The following is a 14,586-nucleotide window of genomic DNA, read 5'->3' on the forward strand; positions in this document are numbered from 1 at the left end:
TCCCCTTTTTAGAAAGAGCAGGGCTGAAATCGAGGATTACTGCACAAGTCCAGTGTGTGTTGCCTTTCCAACCCCTCCAGCTGAGTGAAAGGACATCCAGATCCAACTGGGATTGTTCTGACTGCATCAAGTGTTGGGGAGAGCCAGCTGATGAATTATGGATTAACTCCAGCAAGTGCCTGGCTAATGAACTGCTCAGGTACCCTCAGTGTGTGCTGAACTACCAGGAGGCCTCTGTGTCTCCTCCCAGCGATACCATCGTCCTGAATTAATAAAACCAAAGCAATCGAGGTCTTTGTCACAACAAAGCAGTGCAGAAATAACCACCTTGCTGTAAGCCCTGACTGCTGCTGCTCCTTGTCCAGTGCCTGGTCCACCAGGCTCTCCAGCTCCTTCCTTACTGTTATTATACTCTTTAATTTCTGGGCTCCTAAAAAATACATAATTTATTTGGAAGGAGCTTTACCTGAATAAGAAACAGCTTAAAAATTGGCAGCAACTGAGTGTTGAGGCCTCTCTTAATGAAGTGAATTAACTGAGGTTCAGGTCTATAAATTAAGTATCTTCATAAATAACAAAATACTCCTTAGATACACTATAGCCTAATTGGTGGGATTGAGCTGGACAGAACCTGGATTGAAAACCACAGACTGTTTTTTTTCCTTACTCTTCTGGAAATCTGAAGATCCACACAACTGGAAATGAAATCCAAGCCAGGAAATGAAATCTCTATCAACACACATTCACATTTAGGACCCAGCGAGCACTTTCACATCTCTGATTTCAGAGGTACACGTGAAATAATGGAATTATTTATGGAATTTATATGGAATTCCTTGGGTGGTTCTCAGCTGTCGATCACAGGAACCAACTCACACCATCTCCACAGTGCTGCAGACAACACCCACATCCACGAAAAACTCAAGGAATTGGGGGTTTTCTCTTCTCCTCTTCATGACCAGCAAGAGGAAAATCAATTTTCCCCTTGTGCTGCCCCAGAAGGTCTCCCAGGGCCTGCTGGTCAGTGCATCCTGGCAGAGCTGGACACGGCGAACACTGAACCCCTTCCAGCCCCATCCGTAGGGACGACACTTGGGGCATCACCAGCCCTCAAAGGAGGGTGGCAGAAAAGCCAAGAGGGAAGCAGGACTTACCTGGTTTGTACTGGTACACGGGCCCCTCGCTGGGGGTGTCTGTGCAGCCCGAGGGGGGCTCGGTGCCCTCGCCCTCGGCCCCGCTCTCGGCCCCGTTCCGCACGGGCTCCGCCTCCTGCTCCCCGTTCTCCTCCACAGCCTTGGCTGCTTTGAGCTCCGGGGGCTCCCTCTCCAGCTGAGGCCCATGGCTCATTTTCTCCTGGTCGGATTCAAGTACTTTGTCTCCTGAAGGTTCCTCCTCTTCTTTAGGCTGGAGCACAGACAGAGGTTTGTTAAAAACACCCCGACAAACCCCACGTGCAACGGCTCTTCACCGATCCATAAGGCATTTCTGGTGCAGCAGGAACACAGATGCATCTCACACAGGGATGGGGAACAACCACAAGAGCCACCAGGTGATTTATCAGCTCATTCCCATGGATAACCCCCCAAAAAAATTAACAGTGCAACTGGAAAGACTCAGCGTTGCCCATGAAATTCCCAAGGGATTGGATGGAAGGAACTGTTAAGCCATGAGAAATCCCAGCCTGGAAAGAGGACCCGGCTTTCCTCCTCTCCTACCACCCGTGGTAAAGGGCTGGTAAAGGGCTTCTTCTGGGGGATCCTTCCTTTCAATGCCTGTTGTTAACTGGAGCAGACCCCACTGAGGAAGGTACAATTCCAGAATCCTGGTTCCAGGAAAAAGCAGCAATCGTATCCCTGGCTGTTACAATTTTAGAGCTCTCCAAGGACACAGCCTGATTGTGCATTCAGACGGAGGCGGCGTCGGAACGCGCTTCTCCTGGGAGAAATCCCAGCACATCCAAGCACTGAACAAAGGAGGAACTTCACTGAGGAGGCTCCCAATCCTCTCTCCTCCCCTCCTGAGGGCACCACATCCTACAACGCTTTTTGCAGGTTTTTAAAGGGAATTCTCTGAAAAATCTGCACTGGTGGAACTGCAGGTGGGGCAGGAGAACCGACTCCTCCAATGAAGGATGAGGAAAGCACAGGAGATGGACCTGCTGGTGCAGCCCCAGGGATGCCCTTTGCTCCCCTCTGCATCACATCTGGCCAACATCAGTTTTTACCTATGGACTGGCCAGTCTGAACTTTGACATTTTTACTCTTCCTCCCTCTCTGATCGATTCCAACCCCAGTTTGACCCAGGATATTAAGCAAAGAGCTCCTTCCTGGGGCATCCCTACCAGAACGGCAGTGAGGGGGATTCTCTTTACTCATCTGAATTACCCTTGAGGTGGTTTTGCCTGAGAACTTCAACCCTTTCCTTTCTGAGCTTCTCCATCAGCTTGGTCATCAGGAAAACCAACCCTTGGCCATGGCATCCCTGTGCAGAAGAACCTGCCCCAGGTCAGGATGGTGGCCTGGGACCCAAACAGGGCAGTGCTGAGGGATTCAAACACACCCTTCCCTGGAAGGACAGCGCTGTTCCCAAACCTTGGGAGTCTGGAGGAAGCCTACTGGAACCTTCTAGTGGAAGGTGTTCCTGCCCATGGCAGGGGGTTGGAACAAGGTGGTCTTTAAGGTCCCTTCCAACCCAAACCAGTCCGGGATTCTGTGATGCTCTGAGTCAATAAATTAGGCAAACCCAAAGAAAACTGAAGAGTTTTAACAGGGAACAGACTGAATATGCCAATTCCTCCCCAAAACTCTGCCCTGGATCCTCTGAGACAACGAGGAAGCAACATCTCTAAACACAGTTCCAAGGGAGCAACACCCCCATTAAACGTGGGGAAAGCAGGATCAGGCCCCTCTTACCTCCGTCTCCGCCTCCGTCACCTCCTCACTGGCTTGGGTCCGGTCTTTTGGTTTCTTCCAGGTCTTTGGTGCAGTTACAGCTGTTTGGGCTGCAATGGAATTGTGCATCTGTCACAACACTAAATTACAGGGAGTTAAACGGGCCCTGGGGGATGTTCTTCCCTCTCGTGGGCTGGGCTGAGGTGCAGGAAAGCGAAGCGGTCGCAGGATTCAGCCTGGCTTAACCACTTTTGGTTTCAGTGCAGTAACAACCATCATCAGAACAGCATCAAAACACAGGAATTGTTTTCCAAGTTGCTCGTTCAAGCTCAAACTGGCACTTGCAGTAGCAAGGAGGTCACTGCCAACGGCATAAAGATCACGCAGGGCAAAAGAAAACCTTCAGAAAGTCAAGTTTTTTGAAAGATCAGCTACTGGCTGGGAGGGGAGGTTGTTCTCAAACATATTTTTCTCAAGAATTATTATAAGAATTCTGACATCATTATAATATTAACCATAAACAGGCCCAAATTTCCAGTGTCTCATCCAAAAGGACAACTCCTCTAATCCTGCATCCCTGCTCTCAGCTGGATTTATATTTCAATTTAAAAGCAGGTTCACAACTCCACCATTAATTAATTATCTCCCTGCCTGGCTGAGTCAAAGAAAACACCACAGAATATTCCCAAAATCAGCAGTGATTTACTCCAATCATTTTTCCCCCCAAAGGGTAAAAGAAACCACACAATATATTAAGGAGACAACCCCATTAATCCAATCTGCTCCTAATTTGCAGCAAGTGCTCCCAGCTCAGATTCGGATCCCAGGCACACACACATGCCCAGTTAACAGGGTGTAAATGGGACTGATTTCGTGACTGAAGTTTACTGCAAACAGATTTCCAGCTCCAGCCTTTGGTTTCCAGCAGATACTGTGGAAAAACCCAGCGTGCACTTCCTTTATCACAATAAAATGCAATTTTGAAAGGCTCTTCACTACGGAGAAGTAAGAAAAATGAGTAACAGCCAACTCTGTTCCAAAGGGCAAGGAGGAAACAGGATTTGTTTTGTTCCCACTATCCTAAAAGACACATATGAGCCTTGGTGGCTTCTCCAGGGTGTTTCCCTGTTTGGTGGGTGACCATGGATCTGCAAATTCCCATGGGAATCACCACAGCCAGCACAGCCACCCCAACCCAAAGTGCAACACTGGCATCGATAAAGGATTTTTACCTTCATGCTGAACACCTCAAAAATGAAGGTTAATTAAAAAAAAAAAAGTCTTCTTTAAATATTCAAAGATCATCTGGTTGTTCACAGAGCTGATGGTTCATGAGGAGCTGGAAAAATCTCCTGGGTCTCCAAAGCTCCGAGTCCCGCATGTCCCATCCGCCGCAGCTCCCTGTGGAGAGGCTTTAGGAGCAGGGCAGAGCCCCAGCACGAATCCTGAATTTCCTGGGGCTCAAAGGAGGGGAGAGGAAGGGCCAAGCAGGCAGGGATTGCAACAGGGCTTTGCCTTACACAACCAGGACCAGCCTTTTGCTGCTCACGGCAGCTCCGGCACCTCGGCAAGGACACCGAGCTATTCCCACCACCCTGGGCTGAAACCAGGCTGGGGAAGGACCAGCTGGTGATTCCTGGGATTTACCAAAGCATGGATCTAAGTGAGGCTCCACAGTTCCCTCTGTCACAAAAATCTGGGAAAATTCAGGGAGAAAGGAGCATTTTTCAAAAGCCAACCCACTGTTTTCAGGCTGCACATCGACGGCTTCTTGTTTGGTGACGCCACTTCCACACTTCCCGGGGACTTCTCCAAGGAGGGGTCACATCTGCACAGTGACAACCTCAGCACTGCCACTGCCAAGCACCTGAACTGATTAACCCCCAGAGTTTTTCATCTGTCAGAATTTCACTCCCCTCAAGCTCAAACCATGGAAATCACCCACGGTGTGAAATGAGGGGTCATTGTGACCCGCACAGAACTCAACGCTGCGGTCACGGACCTGGGGCTGGCAAAGGGCTGGGTGTCTCCTTCCTCAGCTGGCAGGATATTTCATGTTATTGCTGCTCAAGAATACACTTTTTCCACCTTTTTTTTTGGCTAAAGAAACCTCTGCAGAGGCTGAGATTCTGCCAGAAAGTCTTGCCTTAAATCCCACGACTCCCATCAGCCGGTGGTGCCGCAGCAACACCTGCCCGTGAGGTGGAGCTGCCCAGAGCAGATCTCCAGAGATCTCTGGAGGTGCTGCTCAACTTTTCCCCTCTTAAAATAGCAGACAGCAGGTTTCTTTTCTTCTGTTGAGTTCTCCTTTCTGCTGCATGAATGGATTTAAAGAAGAATTTACACTGATCTGCTCAGAAATCAAGGTGAGTTTAGGTGCCAACCCTCCCAAACCCCAAATCCATCAGGATGACGGTGTTGTCCATCTGAAAATGGAGTTTCAGCTGTGAGTTTCACTCCAAAAGCCATAGGGAAATACAAAGTCATTTGCCCAGCTTGGCTCTTGGCAGGGGAGATCTCCAGACACTTCTGCTCTTCCTCTCAGTTTTCCTGTCTCCCAAGCTGAGCACCTTCACATCCACACATAGTTTAATTCCTGCCCAAATGCAGCTCCATTTTTGCAGCATTTACACTTCCAGAGCTTGGTTTTGGCCCATTAGGTCATCTCATTCCCTTGGAGAAGGGACACCAGCAAACCCGAGCAACACTCTGAGCTCTTCCTTATCTCTGCTTATGAACACAAGAGAGATAAGGATGACAACATGGACACACTTTAGGACTGGAAAGAGGAACAAACCCTTATTTGCAGCCCATCCCAGACACCACTGCCAGTGCTAACAGCACCACTGGAGGAATCTGCTCAGCAGGCCCAGAGCTACCTCAGCCCATTTCTCCAGCTGCATCACGTTCCTCCATGGAACATCTTCCCACAGGAGCTCCCCACCACGGCTCCACAGCCCATCCAGCGGGACAGGAGGCCTCTCCTCTCTGATGTGGTGCCAACTGCAAGGCCTAAATTAATACCAGCTCTTGTATTTTCACTTTTTTATCCAACATGCCATGAAAAACCAAAGCAAGGACCCACCACTGCCTTCCAGCTCATGGGAAAGAAAACATATTCCAGTGGCTACAGCAGCAAATCAAGAAAAAGGCGACACCTGATTTATGTTTCTGCCTCTCTGGGTTGGGTGCTGGAGATGTTTCTCCAAGATATTTCCAATTACTGCCCAAGTTGCTCGTTATGGCCCCCACAGCTCAGGCACGCCGGGACTCGCTGGCAGCTGGGCTCCTTTATACTGAAACATGTCTCATAAACGAGCTCTGCAAGAAAGCAGCCCTTTGAATTCCATGGGTAACAAGCTCTTTTGGCTTCCTGTGTTCCAAGGAGTTCTGCCTGGGACAGACACCCGTCTCTGATTTCCCTCTCTGCTCGTCCTAACAGCCGTGACACAACGGTGACATCAAAGGCCTCGAGGCTCTGGTAGCCCCTTGTCTGCAGAAATTCCACTCCACCAACAACATTTTTCCTGTCTTGTTCCCTGAAAAGTGCTGGCCCCTCACTGCAGCTCCAGAAAAGCCAGAATTTAATAACAAAATCAAGTCCTTGATGACTTTTAGCCAGAGCAATGTTTTGGGTACAGATCACAGGCAGAGCACCCAGTTCCTGTCCTGATAATAATCTGTATTTTTCTGCTTGCAGTGAAGATGAGTAGGGATTAGTTACTGTCAAAGCCACATGCTCTTACTCTTTGCAGGTAACAGCTCTGCCCATCCTGGTGAGGCAGGAACACGACCTGCACCCTCAGACAGGGTGAACACGTCCCCTCCAGCCCCATATCTGGGGCAATGCTCAGACCAGGAACATGGTCAGCAGCAAGAAACCACCCACCTGGTACAACAGCCTGCAGTTCTCAGGGGTTTAATGCTCTGAAAGCCACCAAATCTTCCCCATTCCCGTAGGGAAGCAAGAGCAGTAATGCTGATGAGCAGGGAATGATGATCCAGGGACTGGTAGACACCAGGACTGAAACTTCACTGTGCAGGCCAAGACAACTGAGGGTGTTCAGAGTGGGTAAAATAACAGTGTGAAATACAAACAGAGGTGCTCCTGTGGAATCCTCTGACCTTGGAAATCTGGTGGAGATCTGATGCCAGTGGAAAAGAAAGAGCAGAGGTTCCCCCGTTCCCCAGGGCTCAGCTCCGGCCTCTCCCCGCAAACACTGACAAAGTCGTTCTGTTGAGCTGACAAAGAACTGCTGCAGGATAAAGATGTTTAAGAGTGAATATATTTTCTCTCTTTCTCTCTTTCTCTGCAGAGTTTGATGGAGCAAAAAATGACAGTCTTGTTTCCCTGACTGCTGGACAGAAGGTGTGTTCTGGAAAGCGCTTGAGGAACAGGCAAATCACTTCATTCATCCCTGAAAAGCTGTTGCCTCCATCCCAAAATATGGGATACACCTATGAGTCTTAGCAGCACTGCCCTGCCACGTCTGGGAGGGGGGATGAAGGTCTCCCTCCCAAAATTAGGCAGGCAGGTTGTAACCATGGGGAAGGCAGGCAGGAGGAACTGCTGCAGCAATGAGATTACTCTGAGAGGTCCCAGCCCTGTCCCAGCCCAGCTCAGCTCCCTTTAAAGGCAAAGCAGGGGGATGATTTGTGGCTGCTCTGAAATAAAAACACAATTCTGCTGAAAACCCCAAAGCGATATTGCTCCAAGCCACAGAGCTCAAGCACGTGCTCCAGAGGTTTCCCTTATCCCAGTTCCTATCCCAACTCCAGAGATCACAGAAAAGACTCCTGGCCTTCAGTCCAAGGAAAACACACCACTGGAACCCTTCCTCCCCGCTCCTGAAGCTCAGCAGCTGCATTTTCCAATGTATATGGCAGACAGTTCCTCGTTCCTGCATTAACAGGCAGCTTCAGATGATGTTATTTCAATCCCTCTTCCTCTCTCCAAGAAAGAACTGGAAAATGATTGCTCAAAAGAGGCCTGGCAGAGAAATGTAATAGTTCGAGATCATTAAATCAGGGGTAAAGCACAAAAAGCCACTTGGAGAGCTTTTTGCTTTCCTTGAAGCCCTGAGCTTTTAATAGAAATCTGAGTTTCAAGTCATCTTTTACACGACTTGAGAACTATTTCTCTCCCTGTTGCCAAAGCCAACGGCTTGGCTAATGTGTGCTGTGGAACCTAATGACATTAGAGCATTAAAATTAATCTTGTGCATAATTAAAAGCCCCAAACACTGTAAGTTAATTTTTTTTTAATTTAAACTCCAGGCCATTACGAAGACAGCAATAACGGCACAAGCTGGAACCTGCCTGAGCAAAACCTTGTTTACAGAGTCCCTTTTCTCTCCTTTGTAAGGAAATTAATTTGGGTTATGAAGTAGCTCGGATTGAAAGAACAACAAGTGCCAGAGCAGTGAAATGACCCGAGTAAAATAAAAATAGAAGAAGATTAACAGGGAAAAACCCCGTGGCTGGTGTAGTGAAGGGATCTTTCTGATCTCCTCTAGATATTGGATTTTATTTAAGATCAGCATATTGGCCTACAGCAGCCTCACACAAACATGGCACAGGGCCAACCTCAGCTTTGCATTTCATTTAATCCAGGCCTGAGATGTGCTGAGGCCACTCCCCATCTACGAAAGAATAAACTAAAAAAACACCTATTTTAAATGTTACTTAAAAAAGCCCCAACCAAACAACCAAAACAATCCCTATTTAAATGTTACTTGAAAAAAACCCAACCAACACATAACCAACAACAAGACCCAAATCACAACTGACTTTTTGTCCAAACTTTCCCAAATCCCAAGGAATTTAAGTAACTCCAGAACAGGGTGTAGAAGATGTGACACATGAAATGCTTCAACAGCACAACAGCCACCACCACAACCCCAGCAGCAAACACAAGGAACTGATTGATTTAACTTCTTTTCCACAGTTTCATCTCCAGGAATTCCTGAAAAAAAGCAATTTTCCATAGAAAACACAGCCAAGAAGAGTGGTCTGTGTCAATCCATTAAATGCCACACCAGGGATGTCCCAGGGCTCAAACCAAAGGTAATGGCCCGGAGAAACAGGCTGGGTTTTAAAAGGCAGCTGCAGAAATTGCAACTTTTAGTGAATTTTAAACTGAAAACCGTAAAATTTGAGTTTAAAATTGTAAATCTGTAAAGTGTAGATTTTCTTTAAATGTTCCTTCTGCAGAGGAAAAGCAAAAGCGTCGCTAACCAAGGCTGGGCAGGTGGAGGTGTATGGCACTGGGGTGACACTGGGGTGACACTGGGGTGACACTGGTCTGGGACAGTGGTCTGGGACACCAGTTGGTCGCTGTCTGGGAGAGCTTTGATGCTCCACTTCATTTCCCCCACATGTGGTGACAATGTGACACCTTTTTACAGCTGGAGAAGACCCTGTTCCAGGAGTTTTGGGACATCCCTGGTCCAGGATGTTCATCCCAAGGGCTTCAGAGCCCAAGTGTTTATCAGGCTCATAAATCCAGATCTTTGAACCAGCCACTCACAAACCAGGGTTCGTGGCTGCCCCATCCCTGGCAGGGTCCAAGGCCAGGCTGGACAGGGTTTGGAGCAACCTGGGACAGGGGAAGGTGGTGGGATGAGATGACCTTTCAGGTCCCTTCCAACCCAAACCACTCCATGATCCCGTGCAGAGCAGTGTCCTCTGAATTCCTCCTCCAACCATGTGTCACCACGAAAGCCAAACCCTCTGGCTCACACAAACCCACCCAACCCCAGACACACATCCAAGCCAGGGGCCTCCTTTATGAACGACGACGACGGGGTTGTTTCATCCCTGTGACCCAAGACCGAGCGTTTTGCAACCTCAACAGTTACACAGCACAGCAGGAACTGGTCCAATTGAAACACCTGTTGGAAGAAGAACTCCAGAGGCCCCTTTCCTTCATCCTCCACACCAGCCCACGTGCCAAGGCTTACCTGAAACAGGACTCTTGCTCGAGTTGACACTCGGAGCCTCCGCGCTCTCCTCCAGCTGCCCATCGGCTTCTGCCTCTTCCTTCTTTTCAGCATCTTTCACCTCTTCGCTAAGAGTAGTTCTTGTGCTCTCCTCTCCTTCTAAATCCCCCTGGACAACAGGGAGGGCACTGGGAGACGGGAGAGGAGGTGGAGAAGGAGCTGTAGTGGGAACAGCAGCAACGGTGACCGGAGGAGACGGAGGCGGCGGGGTGGGAGGTGGGGTGGGAGGAGGAGAGGGAGCAGCGGGAAGAGCACTGGGAGATGATGGCACGCTCTCCCCTTCTGCTGGGGGCGCCTCGGGGGGCTCCGGCTCCACAGTCAAGGGCGCAGCTTCGGGCTGGGCTCCCTCCGCCCCGCCCTGGGCAGCAGCAGCCCCCGTGTCATCAACGCCGCCGGCCTCGTTAATCAGCTCGTTAATTAGCTCAGCGCTGCCGGGCCCGGGGGAATCGCTACTTGCTACGCTGCTGGGCTCCACACACCCCTGGGCGCTCGGCTCCTCCGCGGGCGGCGGCTCCGGGGCCGGGCAGGGCGTGGCACTGGGCACGGGCATCGCCTCCTCCTGCGGGGCAGCCAGGTCACATTTCTGCTCCGGCTCAGCTGGGGCTTTGCTGCACACGGGGACAGCAGGAGCGGCAGCAGCTGCAGGAGCTGCCACGGGAGCGGCCGGAGCAGTCGGGAGCGGAGATGGAGCAGGGGGAAGTTCTGGGGGGGGTTCCACGGGGGCAGAGGCCTCGGTGGTCTGGCCAGCTTGATCCTTCTTCTCCCCAGCAGGCTCTGGTCTGAGGACTGGAGAAGGTGGTTTTAATACTGGATCTGGTTTTGGCTTCTCTTCTGGGAAAGGAGAATAAAAAGGCAAGGTCACAAAAAGGCAACCCCATGTTCCAGCATGGTGTCTGAACACCCTCGGTTCCCATTCCTGCTTTCTGCCAGGGAGCTCCAGGAGACACCAGGGGCACCTGCAGCTCATCTGGCATCTAAAGGAAAAGTCCAGACAGTAAAGCTGTTATCCTGAGAAGAGAAGGATCTGGGAAGACTCATCGTGGCCTTCCTGTGCCTAAAGGAGGCTTATAAAGAGAGGGAGAGCGACTTTTTACATGGACAGAGAGTGACAGGACAAAGGGGAATGGGTTAAACTGATTTACATGAGATGTTAGGAAGAAATGCATCAAACAAACCCCAAATATTGTGCACAGAGAACAAGAGTGAGCCCCAAACTGACGCTGTGATCAGTGATGGAGCTGGCGATGCCGTCCCTGCCGTGGCCATCATGCAGCTCCCAAAGCTCTGCTGCTGCTTCCCACTGCCTTCCCACCAATCTTTCAGGATCTTGCAGGAACACTAAACTCCTTCAGGCTGCTGTCACAGCAGCAAAAATAATTCTGGAAAAGCCGGAGGCACAATCCCTGCTCTTCAGATTAGGAAATCAAAGGCCACAACCGACCCTAAATCATCCGAATTCAGGCAGAACTGAAGAGGCTGAACTCTTGGGCTCTTCAGCTCTGCTGGATTTCCATTTGGGGCTTATTCAACAGCTCAGCTGCAGGGATAGGGCTTCTGAAGGAGAACAAAAGGGTTTTTGAAGAAGAACCAAAGGGTTTTTGAAGGAGAACCCATCTGGAACTGCCTGGAGCATCAAGTCCCACCTTTAGGAATAGCTGCAGCCACAACAAGCTCTTCTTCCAGCCCAAGCAGCACTACAGAGGACCCAGGGCCAAAGCAGTAGTTTATCAACCTAATGAGGCACCCAGGGGGAGGGCTTGGGAGGAGGAAAGAGATGGGAGAGAGTGTCCCAACAGCTGATTCTGGTTCTGGAGGCTCCACGAAGAAAAAGGACACGGGAAATGTTTGAGAAAAGAAAATGTGTCCCCTCTGCTTTCTGCAATGTCCTCTGCAGGAACTCATGGAGCATTCCTGGCATTCACAGCTCGCCATTAACAACTGCCTGGATATTCTCTCCCTGAGTCAAATGAGAATGCTCCAAAAAAAAAAAAAAAAGGCATTTGAAGTGTCTAGAAAAACATTCTGAGAGATAAAACCCAGCAAAAATGCACAGCTGGGTTTGACACCAGTGGTTTAACTCACTGCCTTCAAACCACACCTTCTCTGGCCAGGGCTCCAGGCTGGGTGTGCAACATTCCAGCAGAAAAGGGGGGATTTCAGAGAACAAAAGAGCAGATTTGGGTAATGAGAAGCAAATCTGAACTTGAACCCCCATCCTGGAGAACAAACCTCCAAGTGCTGGAGAAGGATCACCCATCCCTGCCAAGTGTGAGAGAGTCACGTGAAATGGCACAACTGGGGAGGGAAAACAGAAATCAACTTGATTCATCCCAGCTGGATCAGATCCCTCCTTCCTAAACATGCTGAGATCCTTCCTCATGTTATATTTAGACAGCACTTATGGGAGCTCCAGGCTGTGCAGGAGGAAAGATCGAGAGGTATTTTTTTAAAAACTCCACATTAATACAAACTTTACAGAATTATTCCTTGAGGGTCCTTTCACACCCTCAGCAGCACAGACCCTGCTGCCTCCCCCGTAGAAAAGCCAGGATTGGGCTGCTGGGTGGTCCCAGTGGCACAGACTGCCCCGAGCTGTGGATGAGGGAGATTTTTCTGGATGCAGGGACTCCTCTCTGCTCTGTGCTGTTGATCTGCAATCACTGCTGGGCTCGCTGCCATTTTTCCATCTTTTGTCCCGATGCAAACGCTCACGAGGCAGCCCCAGGACTGAGTCAGTGTCAGCAGAGGGGCTTTGGAGCTTCCCAAACTGCGGGATGGGACATTAATCTGTTTTCCACAAACCCTGTTGTACATTCCTGATACGCTGCAGGGTTTGGAAAGAGGTTTAAAACAAGGATAATACCCCAAACATCCCCCTGAACCTGTGCAAGTGCAGTAAAATGGGCAGCTCTGATCCCATGCAGTTATAGCCCACTGCAATTCCTGCCCAGCCTGGCCTGCAGCCAAGGATCCACACGCCTGGCCTTTGGCTTGACCTGGATTCTCCAGCAGCATCCCTGCCTCCAGCAGCCTGGCTGGTACAGCCACACCAGGGGCATCTACAGGAACAGCTTGCCCCTAATAATGTGATTTTTCAAGGTATTATAGCAGCAATTCCTATGCCTGGCCCAGTGGAAGGTGTCCCTGCTCATGGAATGGGAGGAACTTTAAGGTCCCTCCAACCCAAACCATTCTGGGATTCTGTGAAGTGCCAAATGCTCGTCCTTTGAATAAAACCCCACAAGGATGTTAAATGCAATGCAATCCCAAATCCAGACCTCAACCCCCAGGCAGCAGCAGAGCGTGGCAGTGAGGATGGTACAGGGGCCAAACGCTGCTCACAGTTACCAACAACTGCCCCACCACCACTGGGTGCCACAAAATCAGAGTGAAACCTGGACACCAAGCTCCAGTGGAACAAAGGAGTGCAGGGGGTGAAGGGCACAGGGGGAGCTGATCCACAGGGTGGGCACAGCAGAGGGGACTGCAGGGAAACAACAATACTGGTTTGAATCAACACTTCAGTCAGGCAACCCCATCTATCACTGGTTTGATCTGGGATGCAAAACCAGCTCAACATCAAAGTGAGAAATCATTTTGATAGCTTGGCATGATTTTCTGGACAGCTGCGCCCCCCTCAAGTCACCAGTTCAGTTCAAATAATATTAATGGTGTCTATTAATTAATGTCTCTGACTGACACCAACCCAGCACTGCTCTGCCCCCCCAGGCCCTGGCCCAATGCTCTGGGTGTTATTCCAGGGCTCTCCCTGCAGTGCTTACATAAATGTGCTCTTTAGCAATTTTTGGACTGGAACAAATGTTTGACTCTTTCTGGGATGGAACAGAGATAAACACAGGAAAGCTTGGCAGTGTCAAACCCCAGTCAAGCCCTGATCTATATTTAAACCAGCACTGTCAGAGCTCTGTAACTAAATAAACACTTACTTCCAGTTTGCTCACACTCCACAGAATCACAGAATATTCCCAGTTGGAAGGGACCCACAAGGATCATCGAGTCCAACTTTTGCCTAAGAAGGGATTAAGTTAAAGACAGAGAACAGGAGAAGACCTATTTGTCCTGGAGATCCACGTTTTCTTACCCAGGGATGAAACACTGATGGGAGGTGGTGGATTTTCAGACACAAAGAGTTCAAGGAGCTCCTGGTCCTGTGGTTCAGTAGTTGGTGCTCCTGTGAGGAGCAGGGAGTTGGACTCCAGGATCCTTCCAGGTCCCTCCAGCTGGAGATGTTCTGGGATTCTGTGGCTTTACAGCCAAGGATCAGTTCTCTCCAGAGGGCATTTCACTGTGTTCACCAGTGCCACCAGCACCACGGAGTGCTCAGAGCACGTCCCTGCAGCGAGGGGGACCGGGAATGTCGGCAGAGGGGACAGAGCTGGGCAGCAGCAGCCTGAGGGCTGAGCCAGCACAGCCACAGCTGATCCAGGGACACCAAACCCACCCCCTCAATCCTCGGGGGACAGGGACATGGAAGGTTTGCACCACGATCCACACAGAGCCCCAACTCCAGTGTGGATGGCACCAGACCAGCTGCCCAAGGTCCTTTCTCAGCCTTCTCCACTGGCACTGCAGCAGCTCAGAGATGGATCACTGGGATGGGGAAAGCCTGATGTCCACACTGGGGCCGTAAAGGAGCAGCACCTGCAGTCAGTGTTTGAATCTGATCCACATCA

The 14,586-nt window shown here is 50.1% G+C and overlaps 1 protein-coding gene across 13 annotated transcripts in view; it reads right to left on the minus strand.

The window, feature by feature from the left end:
* Positions 1–14,586, minus strand: part of EIF4G3 (eukaryotic translation initiation factor 4 gamma 3) — a 141,830-nt gene that overhangs the window by 34,631 nt on the left and 92,613 nt on the right. For all 13 annotated transcript variants that reach the window (XM_050322689.1, XM_050322688.1, XM_050322684.1 and 10 more), the window contains 3 exons: positions 9,854–10,723; positions 2,913–3,001; positions 1,155–1,404 (listed from right to left, as the gene is read on the minus strand). In XM_050322689.1, coding sequence (XP_050178646.1) covers positions 1,155–1,404; positions 2,913–3,001; positions 9,854–10,723 — 1,209 coding nt within the window. The remainder of the gene's footprint in view (positions 1–1,154; positions 1,405–2,912; positions 3,002–9,853; positions 10,724–14,586) is intronic.

This window comes from Myiozetetes cayanensis, unplaced genomic scaffold (assembly GCF_022539395.1).
Source record: "Myiozetetes cayanensis isolate MyiCay16 unplaced genomic scaffold, myiCay2020 scf28, whole genome shotgun sequence".
Taxonomy (NCBI): domain Eukaryota; kingdom Metazoa; phylum Chordata; class Aves; order Passeriformes; family Tyrannidae; genus Myiozetetes; species Myiozetetes cayanensis.